At 45.5% G+C, this 12348-nt stretch overlaps 1 protein-coding gene across 2 annotated transcripts in view; it reads left to right on the top strand.

Moving 5' to 3' along the window:
* Window positions 1–12348, top strand: part of DCP2 (decapping mRNA 2) — a 76308-nt gene that overhangs the window by 29835 nt on the left and 34125 nt on the right. For both annotated transcript variants that reach the window (XM_056537460.1, XM_056537459.1), the window contains exons 5-6: window positions 7649–7801; window positions 9820–9932. In XM_056537460.1, coding sequence (XP_056393435.1) covers window positions 7649–7801; window positions 9820–9932 — 266 coding nt within the window. The remainder of the gene's footprint in view (window positions 1–7648; window positions 7802–9819; window positions 9933–12348) is intronic.

Raw genomic sequence — 12348 nt, 5'->3', positions numbered from 1 at the left:
AAAAACTACAGCTCCCAGCATGCCGAGACTGTCCAGGCATGCTGGGAGTTGTAGTTCTACAACATCTGAAGGCATTTGCATGGGATGCCTGCTGAATGGTTTCAGGCATCCCGCTCCGGGGACCGAAATTCCCATGAGCGTACAGGTACGCCCTTGATCCTTAAGTCCCAGGACGTCAGGGCGTACCTGTACACCCGTGGGCCTTAAGGGGATAAAAAGTTTTGCGATTTTTCTTTTTTAAAGCAGCACAATAATAAAGTATGTTATCATTGGTATAATTTTAATCGTATTGACCCACAGAATAAAGGAAACATGTTATTTTCACCATAAAGTGTACAGCGTGAAAACAAAACCTTCCAAAATTTGCAAAATTGTGGTTTTCTTCTCAATTTCCCCACACAAAAAATATTTTTTTGGTTGCACCATACATTATGGTAACATTATTGATTTAATTAGGAAGGACAATGGGTCGCACAAAAAACAAGCCCTCATATGGATCTGTGGATAGAATTATAAGAGTAAAAAATGAAAAGGCAAAAATAAAATTGGCTGTGTCCTTAAAGCGGTACTCCGCCTCTAGACATCTTATCCCCTATCCAAAGGATAGGGGATAAGATGTCAGACTGCGGGATCTACCATGCAGCACCCACCTTTAGCGGCTTCCGGAACCGCTGGAGGTCCTCAGGCTGAGTCCATCTCGCCCCCGTGTGACGTCACGCTCCGTCCCCTCAATGCAAGTCTATTGGAGGGGCATTACAGCTTTCACACCCCCTCCCATAGGCTTGCATTGAGGGGGCGGAGCGTGATGTCACACGGGGGCGGAGCTGTGACGTCACTATGCTCCGTCCCCGTGATCGCCAGTAATCGGACCCGGAGCGATTGGGAATGATTATAACTGGGAACTGCGTGCAAGATCATAGGGGGCCCCAGCGGCGGGACTCCCGCAATCAGGCATCTTATCCCCTATCCTTTGGATAGGGGATAAGATGTCTTAGCGCCGGAGTACCCCTTTAAGGCCAAAATGTGCTGTGTCCTTAAAGGGGTACTCCGCCCCTAGACATCTTATCCCCTATCCAAAGGATAGGGGATAAGATGTCAGATCGCCGCAGTCCTGCTGCTGGGGACCCCTGGGATCCCCGCTGCAGCACTGCGCTATCATTACAGCACAGAGCGAGTTCACTTTGCACGTAATGATGGGCAGTACAGGGGCCTGAGCATCGTCACGGCCCGCCCCTTTCAATACAAGCCTATGGGAGGGGGCGTGGTGTTCGTCACGCCCCCTCCCATAGACTTGCATTAAGGGGACGGGCCATGATGTCACAAGGGGCGGCGCCATGACGTCACGCTGCTCCGTCCCCCGTATAGCCCGTCATTATGCACAGAGCGAACTCTCTCTGTGCTGTAATGATAGCACGATGCCGCAGCGGGGATCCCGGGGCTCCCCAGCAGCGGGACCGCGGCGATCTGACATCTTATCCCCTATCCTTTGGATAGGGGATAAGATGTCTAGGGGCGGACTACCCCTTTAAGGGGATAAATACTGCTACATGTATAACACAAGCCATGTTTAGATGGATCAGCTGGACCATCCAATTCATAAAGATGCATAGAAAGGCTGATTTCCAGCCCACACAGTAAACACTCAGGCAGTCAAAGCACATATCATGGGGGCTGACGGCTTGGGGACAACTGAAAAATGAAGCCACTGGTAAGAAAACTATTGGTGCTTCTATTTAACCCCTTAAGGACTGAACCCTTTTTCACCTTAAGGACTGAGCCCTTTTTTGCAATTCTGACCACTGTCACTTTAAGCATTAATAACTCTGGGATGTTTTTACCAATTATTCTGATTCCAAGATAGTTTTTTCGTGACCTATTCTACTTTGTTAGTGGTAAATTTTTGTTGATACTTGCATCAATGTTTGCATTTTTCTAACTTTGAAACTCTCTGCTTGTAAGGAAAATGGATATTCCAAATAAACTTTATATTGAGTGACAAATACAATATGTCTACTTTATGTTGACATCACAAAGTTCACATGTTTTTACCTTTTGAAGACATTAGAGGGCTTCAAAGTATAGCATCAATTTTTCAAAATTTTCACGAAAATTTCAAAATCAGAATTTTTCAGGGACCAGTTAAGTATGAAGTGGATTTGAGGGGCCTTTCTGTGAGAAATACCCTATAAATGACCCCATTATAAAAATTACACCCCTCAAAGTATTCAATATGACATTCAGAAAGTTTAACCCTTTTAGGTGTTTCACAAGAAGAGCAGCAAAGTGGAGGAGAAAAATTTTAATCTGCATTTTTTTACACTCGCATGTTCTTGTAGAGTCATTTTTAAAAGTGGTAGTAGTTGAAAAAGCCCCCCAGAATTTGTAGCCCAATTTTGAGTATGGAAATACCTCATATGTTGACATAAAGTGCTCTGTGGGCTCACATGACGAGGGAAAGAGCAACTGTGGGATTTTTTAAAACAAATTTTGCGGTCATGGTTTTTAGGGGCCATGTTGCATTTAGGAACCCCCCATAGTGCCAGAACAGCCAAAAAAAAAAAAAACAATGGCATACTATTTTGGAAACTACACCTCTTAAGGAACGTAACAAGGCGTATAGTGAGCCTTACCACCTCACAGGTGTTTGACTACTTTGCATTGAGGTTGGACGTGTAAATGGAAAATTTTAACACTAAAATGGTGTTACTCCAAATTTTTCATTTTCACATTAATAGGAGAAAATGGACCCCAAAATTTGAAGCCCAATTTCTCCCGATTAAGAAAATGCCCCATATGTGGATGTTAAGTGCTCTGCTGGCGCACTACAGGTCTCTACCATTAGTCTTTTTGAGAGAGAATTTTGCTGAAATTGAGGTCAGGGGTCATGTGCATTTTCAAACCTCCCATGATGCCAGAGCAGCAGAAACCCCCCACATGTAACAGCATTTTGGAAACTAGACCCCTCCTGAAATGTAACAAGGGTTACAGTGAGTACTTACACCTCACAGGTTTTTTGAACAGTGGGCCGTAAAAGTGAAAAATTAGATTTTTTATACTAAATTGCTGGTATTAACCAAAATTTTTTTTTGTTTCACAAGTAGTAAGAGAAAAAAAGCTCCACAAAATTTGTAGCCCAATTTCTCCAGAATAAGGATATACTTCATATATGGCGGTAAAGCACTATGAGGGTGCAAAACAGGGCTTAGGTGTGAGACAGCACGATGAGGTTTGAGGCCCTAAAGTGGTGCTTTGCACTGCAATGGTTGAGGTTCTGACATAAAATCTAAAAAAAAAAAAAACCCCGACAAGTGACCACAATTTTAAAACTAATCCCTCAAGGAAGGTAACAAGGGGTACAGTGAGTACTTGTACCTCACAGGTTTTTTGAACAGTGGGCCGTAAAATGAAACTTTTTTTTTTTTACACTAAAATGCTGGGGTTGCCCAATTTCTAAAATTTTCACAAAGGGTAATTGGAGAAATTGGGTTACAAATTTTGGAGGGCTTTTTCTCCTGACTAGGGAAACACATCCACATATGGGGTAACATGCTGGGCAGGCGCACAACAAGGCTCAGAAGTCATAGAGGTCAGTTTGTATTTGCCTGTGGCATATCAGTAGCTGACGGTTACATACATTCAGAGGAAAATACAAAAATGAAATGCCCACATTTGACACCATTACAGAAAGTACCCACCCTAAGGAATGGGTATAGGGGTAAAGAGGACATTTTGAACGCATGGGTGTTCCCTAAATTAATTTTCCAGTAATGGATGAAGGGTAGCTTTTGAAAATTGCAATTTTCAACCTATGCTCTGCTTCATCTTTCTGGGAAAAACTAACATGTGACTCCGAATTGTCACCTGGAAATATGACAGAGCTCAGTGACAACTCTGCGCATTTGAGGCCGTTGTTTGTTACGGACCTAACAGTTAGATACATTCAGAGGAAAATACAAAAAAGGAACACCCACATGTAAGCTTATTACAAACAGTACACCCCCTAGGGAAGGTGTATAGGGGTGAAGTGGACATTTGGAACAGACGGGTACTGGGGGGGGGGGGGGGGGGGATGAAAATTGCAATTTTAATACTGATATGCCAATTCCCAGAATGATGACCCAGAGCGTAGCCAAAAAATGATGCCCGCCCCAAACCCTATGCTCTGAATCATCACTCTTAGAATGTGATGTGTGTGGTCGTCCCTATTTTGTTACCTTAAATGCGCACCCTGCTCAGGTGGGGAGAGAGCGCTGCGCATTTGAGGCAACTGCAAACCCCCAATGCTGTGTCCCATGACCCATTTTTTTTGGGGGGGGGGGGAAATCAGGGGTTTTGTCCCACAAGCAACCGTGGATATGGCAGGGAGGGATGTGAAGAGAGGGATACTAGTATAAAAGTTAATCACGTAAAGGTGGTAACCTTTATCTAGCAATGGGTTCAAAAGGCCCCAAACGATTTACCCGCTAGCACCCAGAGTGGGGGCACATTCTGGGGGTTCAATATGGGAATCTTGTCCCTTATACACCATAAACTTGGAAGTGTTCCTTCGCTCGCTTGGTTGGGATGTATTACCGGAAGCTGAGTCTCCCCTTTAAAGCTGATGAGAAACTCCTCAATAGCGACCTCCCGCCCGCGACATAGGCCTCCCAAAATTTGGATGGGGGACATGCCGCATTATCAGCATAATACAAACATTTCCGAATGGCCAGGGACGTGCCATGGCCATACTGTAGAGTGGGGTCTGGTAAAGGACGTCCCCACTCCAGTATTGTCTGACACTGTTTTTTTTTTTTAACTAGACCCATATGCAGCACGAGGCCCCAAAATGTCCTCGTTTCGGCTGCATTGACTGGGAACCACTCATTGGGTCTAGCTAAAAATGAGCCGGGTTTACGGCAACGAACTGTTGGGCGTACGGGTTCGTCGGGTCAACCATCAGATTGACAAAGTAGTCACTGAAAAAAAAACTGAAAAAGTCCATTTCAGTGAACCTGACAATGTCAATCTTGATTCCTGAGTCGCCAACAAACTCAGTCCAGACAAGTTTGCTGGTACGGGGCACCAGTAAATTTGGCTGGGAGGTTTGACTAGTATGAGCGCCAGGGGGACTCATACTAGCATGGGGCACAGGGTCAGGAGCAGAGGAGGTTTGCGCATGGCAGCGTCTCCGCCGCCTTGGTGGCTCATCATCAGAAGATGATGAGGAGGACGAGGAAATGAGGAAGGTGGGGTCTTCCTCGTCCTCTGAGGCGCTTTCAGAGTAGGAGGCAAGTAAGGCATTTGCCTCCTCCGCTGAAAACGCCCTGCGGGCCGTTTGCCTACTAATTGGGGGGGGGGGGGGTGAAATGTATAAATGTGGGGGGGAAACTTTATTGGTGTGTGTGCTGCGTGGGGTGTGGTGCGATACCACCTCCCCAACCTGCCCTAACCTAACTAACCCGCCCTAAGAACAAAAATATAAAAATATAAAATTTAATTAAAAGAAAAATAAACTAAAAAAAAAAAAAAATTTCTAGTGCAAAAAAGTGTTTACCTAATCAGTGGTGTGCACACTGATTAGCACTTGGTGGCAGCAGGGGGGGCATAAGTCAGTGGGGGGTCTGGCCACGCAGCCCAGAACAGTAGCTGATGGCACGTACACAGACCCCCCACAAAAAAAAACCTGAAAAATAAAAAAGATTAAAGGGGTTGTGCGCTGCCCTGCAGTTCGGAGCTCCGCTCACAGCGTCCTAAAGTTAAAATTACTCCGAACGCTGTGTGCGGGCTTCCGTGTTCGCAGCCGCCGGGCGTGACGTCACTTCCGTCCCCTTCGTGACGTCTCTCTCGCCCCCTCGTGACGTCACGCCCGCCCCCTCTACTGAAGTCTATGGGAAGGAGGCGTGACAGCAGTCGCGCCCCCTTCTCATAGACTTTCGTTGAGGGGGCGGGTGAGACGTCACGAAGGGGCCGGGCGTGACGTCACGCCCGGCGGCTGCGAACACGTAAGCCCGCACACAGCGTTCGGAGTAATGAACTTCCGGACGCTGTGAGCGGAGCTTCGAACTGCAGGGCAGCGCACAACCCCTTTAAAACCCGAAAAAAGCACACGCTTGAACCCAAAGAAAACCGCTAATCAGTGATAAATCACGGACAGCGGTGGGACAGGCCACACAAACGGGTACGGTCCGTCCACACAGCACAGGCCTGCCACTGGTTGCACGGACCGCCTATAGGTGCAAAAAATAAAATACAAAAGAAGCTTCAATCCCTGAAAAAGCGCCTTCACCACAAAGAAACGCTGATCAGTACTAAAGGACTGATCAGTGGCGTTTTGGCTTTAGCTAAAGGTGGTGGACCACTCTTTTATAGCTAAGAGGGCCCGCCACACATTTAGTAAAAAAACTGTCTGTGCCCCCAAGAATACGCTGGGGGCAGACCACAGTTACCCTGTAGGGCCGGGGTCAGGCAGCTAAAGGTGCTCCGGACCCACGGACACCTACAGACGGTATGCCAAATAAAACCTTTTTTTTTTAACCCCTACCTAATCTAATGCTTTCCCTGACTGCTTTCTGTGCCAAGGGGCCACAGAAAGGGGGCAATGGGGCGCTTTTTAACACTTTAGTGTATGAGGGAGAGAAGGCAGCACGGGACTTCGTCCTGCACACCAGATCACTGAAGAATGGTGGGCAGAACGTAGCAGAGTGCTCCTGCACCCACCTCCCCCTCCCCATACTGCAGTGATTGGTGCGGTCACTACGGCCACCCAATCACTGCTGTACGGGGGGGGTGGCAACAGTGCCGCCCCCCAGTACTGTACTGATGCTGATTGGTGGTGTATATTAAATCACCGATCATCATTATCCGGGTCATTGGGTCACACGTGACCCAGATAACAAAGAACCGCCGCAGACTGCCAGTTAGTATTTATCTGCGATCTGCAGCGATCGCCGATATGGGGATCCTCAGGATCCCCCTTGGCACACTGCCGGGATGCCTGCTGAATTATTTCAGAAGGCATCCCGCTCCGGTCCCCTCCCGGCAAGCGGCGGGGAATGGAATAGCCGAAAATCGCCGGTCTGAATTGACCGGCGATTGCCTACATAGGGGGACATTCCGGTCAGGTCCCTGCCTGGCGGGGACCAGAATTCCCACGGGCGTATTCATACGCCCTCAGTCTTTAAGAACTTTGAAACTGGGGCGCCCAGCATCCTTAACGGGTTAAACAATCAAAATTACTATCAAAGAAAAAAAAATGTTCCTGAGGTGGTTCTAGAAAGAGGTTGTTTGGTTTGGACAGCTGTTTCCTGCGTGATCGAAGCTATGAGGTATGTTTTTACAATGTATAGTATATACATATATATATATTTTTTTAAATCCTTTTAAGTGTATCTCTTTATGCTTATACAATCCATCTACTTTTGCTTACACTACATGGATTGTACAATCGGTAATTATCTGCTGTGTTTCTATGATCTTGGTGCTGTACATTTATGGTGCCTGGCATTTAGCAGTTTAAGATTTGAGCGATCTAGAGCACCCTTACCATGTGCTCTTACCATTATTTCTGACTACTGTATTATCTTATATTTTGTCTCCTTCTCTGTTCATAACTTGAGGTTGTAGTTTTTTCTCATTCTAACCAGATGCCGATTTGTTCATTGATTTTCAGGTCCTTGAAGAGACGGGCTTTGACATTAAAGATCGTATGTGCAATAATGATTACATTGAGCTAAGGATCAATGACCAGTTAGCTCGCCTTTATATCATTCCGGGTGTCTCAAAGGACACAAAATTTAATCCAAAAACAAGAAGAGAAATCAGAGTAAGTCTGTTTGAATATCTGTGTTTATTAACTTTATCACTCTTTATGAATATGTGTATGTGTATATATATATATATATATATATATATATATATATATATATATATATATATATATATATAAAATATAAAATAAAATCTCCTGTGTTTTTTTTTCAAATGGACGCTGTCATGAAAATAAAAAAAACCTTTTGATATGTTGTAGAGACATATCAAAAGTTTTGAGCAGTTGCGGTTAGACTCTGACCAAACACAAGAATGAGCAGGGAGAAGTGTAGGGGCTTAGCATGTTCTCTCCTGGATCTGTGTTTAGTTATCTGGATGGAACCAAAATATAATTCTATGGAACTGTACAGGTCTCATAGACAAAGTAGGGAGTGAATTGTGTGGCCTAGACCTTGGGCGATAAAAACGTTTGGCATGTCTCTATATGTTGATAATGTGCTTTGATTTTTTTGTTTGGATAATGCCGGCATATGGATACAGTCATGGCTGTAAATGATGGCACCCCTGAAATTTTTCAAGAAAATGAAGTATTTCTCACAGAAAAGGATTGCAGTAACACATGTTTTGCTGTACACATGTTTTATTTCCTTTGTGTCTATTGGAACTAAACCAAAAAAGGAGGGGGAAAAAAAGCTAATTGGACATAATGTCACAGCAAACTCCAAAAATGGTCTGGAAAAATTATTGGCACCCTTTCAAAATTGTGGAAAAATAAGATTGTTTCAAGCACGTGATCCTCCTTTTAAACTCACCTGGGGCAAGTAAAAGGTGTGGGCAATATAAAAATCACACCTGAAAGCAGATAAAAAGGAGAGAAGTTCACTTAGTCTTTGCATTGTGTGTCTGTGTGCCACACTAAGCATGGACAACAGAAAGAGGAGAAGAGAACTGTTGGAGGACAGGAGAACCAAACTTGGGGAAACATATCAACAATCTCAAGGTGGATAAGCAGCCCCAAACAAGTTCCAAAGCTGTCCTGCAGGCTCAGGAAGCATCAGTGTCAGCGCAAACTATCCGTCAACATTTAAATGAAATAAAACGCTATGGCAGGAGACCCAGGAGGACCCCACTGCTGACACAGAGACATAAAAAGGCAAGACTACATTTTACCAAAATGAACTTGAGTAAGCCAAAATCCTTCTGGAAAAAACGTCTTATGGACAGATGAGACCAAGATCGAGATTTTTGGTAAAGCACATCATTCTACTGTTAACTGAAAATGGAATGAGGCCTACAAAGAAAAGAACACAGTACCTACAGTGAAATATGGCGGAGGTTCAATGATGTTTTGGGGTTGTTTTGCTGCCTCTGGCACTGGGTGTCTTGAATGTGTGCAAGATATCATGGAATCTGGGGATTACCAATGGATTTTGGGTTGCACTGTACAGCCCAGTGTCAGAAAGCTGGGTTTGTGTATGAGATCTTGGGTCTTCCAGCAGGACAATGACCCCAAACAGCATCAAAAAGCACCCAGAAATTTATGGCAACAAAGTGCTGAAGAGTTCTGAAGTGGCCAGCAATGAATCCAGATGTAAATCCTATTGAACACCTGTGGAGAAATCTTAAAATTGCTGTTGGGAAAAGGTACCCTTCCTATAAGAGAGACCTGGAGCAGTTTGCAAAGGAAGAGTGGTCCAAAATTCCGGCTGAGAGGTGTAAGAAGCTTATTAATGGTTATAGGAAGCAACTGAATTCAGTTATTTTTTTCTAAAGGGTGTGCAATCAAATATTTAGTTAAGGGTGCCAATCATTTTGTCCAGACCATTTTTGGAGTTTGGTGTGACATTATGTCCAAATGTTTTTTTTTTTCCTCCTTTTTTTGGTTTAGTTACAATACACACAAAGGGAATAAACATGTGTATAGCAAAACATGTGTTACTGCAATCCTTTTCTGTGAGAAATACTTCATTTTCTTGAAAAATTTCAGGGGTGCCAACATTTATGGCCATGACTGTAAAGGTAAACTGAAACCAAATTCCAGTGTCTAATGCTAGTGTTTTCCTTTTCCTTTAGAACATTGAGTGGTTTCCAATTGAAAAACTGCCCTGCCATAAAAATGATATGACCCCCAAATCCAAGCTAGGTCTGGCTCCAAACAAGTTTTTCATGGTCATACCTTTTATTAAGTAAGTAAAGGGGATCAAAAAGTACGTCTGTCTGGAATAAAGATGGACAAAAAAGTTTGTGACCGGTCAGCCTGAAGCATAACTATAATTTAAAACAACTTTTCACATGGTGCCCAGATATGGCAAAAGTTAAAATCGTACTTGGTCTCACTCCAGACTCTCGCTGCGATCTCGAGTTACAGGCAAGAGCACATGCCTCTCTCCCCAGCTGTCAAATTCAAACTTTTCTCTGCATAGACTTATGGAGGGGGAAGTGGAGCATGCTGGTACGCACCTCCTTGGCTTATAACTCATGATCACAGTGGGTCTCAGAAGTGATACACTCAGAAGAAACATGTCAAAAGTTATTTTAAATGACAGTAACACTTTCAATGTTGAAGTTGAAACCCTACAGATTTTAAGGAGGGGTCTTTTGCTCTTCTCTTAAAGGGGTACTCCGCCCCTAGACATCTTATCCCCTATCCAAAGGATAGGGGATAAGATGTCAGATCACCGCGGTGCCTCTGCTGGGGAGCCCCGGGATCCCCGCTGTGGCACTCCGCTATCATTACAGCACAGAGCGAGTTCGCTCTGCACGTAAGGACGCGCAATACAGGGGGCGGAGCATAATTACGTCACGGCTCCGCCCCTCGTGACGTCACGGCCTGCCCCTTTCAATACAAGTCTATGGGAGGGGGCGCGGCGGTCGTCACACCCCCTGCCATAGACTTGCATTAAGGGGACGGGCCGTGATGTCACAAGGGGCGGAGCCATGACGTCACGCGGCTCCGTCCCCTGTATCGCCCGTCATTACGCACAGAGCGAACTCGCTCTGTGCTGTAATGATAGCGCAGTGCCGCAGCGGGGATCCCGGGGCTCCCCAGCAGCGGCACCGCGGCGATCTGACCTCTTATGCCCTATCCTTTGGATAGGGGATAAGATGTCTAGGGGCGGAGTACCCCTTTAATGGAGAGTTAGCTGTACCTGGTTTGCCATATGATCAGTATAATGTGTGACTACATACTCTTCTGTGCCTTTTAACCCCTGGAGGTAGTTTCAGTTTTTTTTTTTTTTATTTTTTTTTTTTTTAGGGATGGGTTATTTAGAAAAAGGTGAGATTCTCTGTTACTAGTTATGACCTTAAACTACAAATAAATGAATAAACAGAAGCATATGATCTTAAGTTTCACAGGGTAGGGTCGCACGTGCTGTATTTTGCTGCTTATTTTCCTTCCTATTGAAGTCAATGGATAGCAAAATATGCAGTTGATTTTGCTACCCATTGACTTCAATGAGGAGGAAAATACGCAGCAGCAAATATGCAGCAAAATACAGCATGTGTGACCCTATCCTTAAAGGAGATCTGCAGCAGTATATAAGTTATCCCCAATACCGGTTGGGCCCCTCCCCCTTGGGAAAAATTGAATTTTCAGCCCAGCGCTGCGCTGTCTCCACATCGGGGAACTAATCATATGTGACCCGCGAGCGCAGTTCTGCTTCTCCCCTCTTCCCCCCCAAAAAAATTATCAGCCCAGCGCTGTGCTGTCCCCATCGGGGTACTGCTCACATTACCGGCAGGTGTTGCCCTCCTCGTTGTCCTGTTTGTTGCGGACCGCCGGCGCTGACACTCCATACTGTACACTCCCTGTGCCCGGGCTGCAAAAGATAAACAAAATAAACTTTAACTCACCTTCCCTGTCAGTCTGGACCAGCTTCCTGGGGATGTGAACGTCTGAGAGCCGTCAGCCTATCACCGGCCGCAGTGATGTTCAGCCTCGGCCGGTAATAGGTTGAGCGCACGGTCATGTAAGAAGCCAGCTTCTTATATGACAGTGGGCTCAGCCCATCACCAGCTGAGGTGAACCATCGCTGCGGCCGGTGATGGGCTGATGGTTCTCCGACGTTCCCGTCCCCAGGAAGAGTGTGAGGCCGACGTAGGAAGGTGCGTTTAAGTTTATTTTGTTTATCTTTTGCAGCCCGGGCATAGGGATACAGCGTACAGTATAGAGCAGAGGTGGGCAATTATTTTTTCCATGGGCCCACATTAGAAACTAAAAAATTGTGAAGGGCCGGGTAGTTTTCCCCAGATTAGGAGCATAGTTTTCACCCAGATTAGCATAGTTGTCCCCCAGAATAGGAGCATAGTTGTCCTCTAGATTATCATAGTTCCCCCCAGATTAGGCAGCCTAGTTGTGCCCCAGATTAGGCAGCCTAGTTGTGCCCCAGATTAGGCAGCCTAGTTGTGCCCCAGATTAGGCAGCCTAGTTGTGCCCCAGATTAGGCAGCCTAGTTGTGCCCCAGATTAGGCAGCCTAGTTGTGCCCCAGATTAGGCAGCCTAGTTGTGCCCCAGATTAGGCAGCCTAGTTGTGCCCCAGATTAGGCAGCCTAGTTGTGCCCCAGATTAGGCAGCCTAGTTGTGCCCCAGATTAGGCAGCT

This window comes from Hyla sarda, chromosome 1 (genome assembly GCF_029499605.1).
Source record: "Hyla sarda isolate aHylSar1 chromosome 1, aHylSar1.hap1, whole genome shotgun sequence".
Taxonomy (NCBI): Eukaryota; Metazoa; Chordata; class Amphibia; order Anura; family Hylidae; genus Hyla; species Hyla sarda.
The sequence above is the reverse complement of the archived record's forward strand: the minus strand, read 5'-3'. Positions and strand labels throughout refer to the sequence as shown.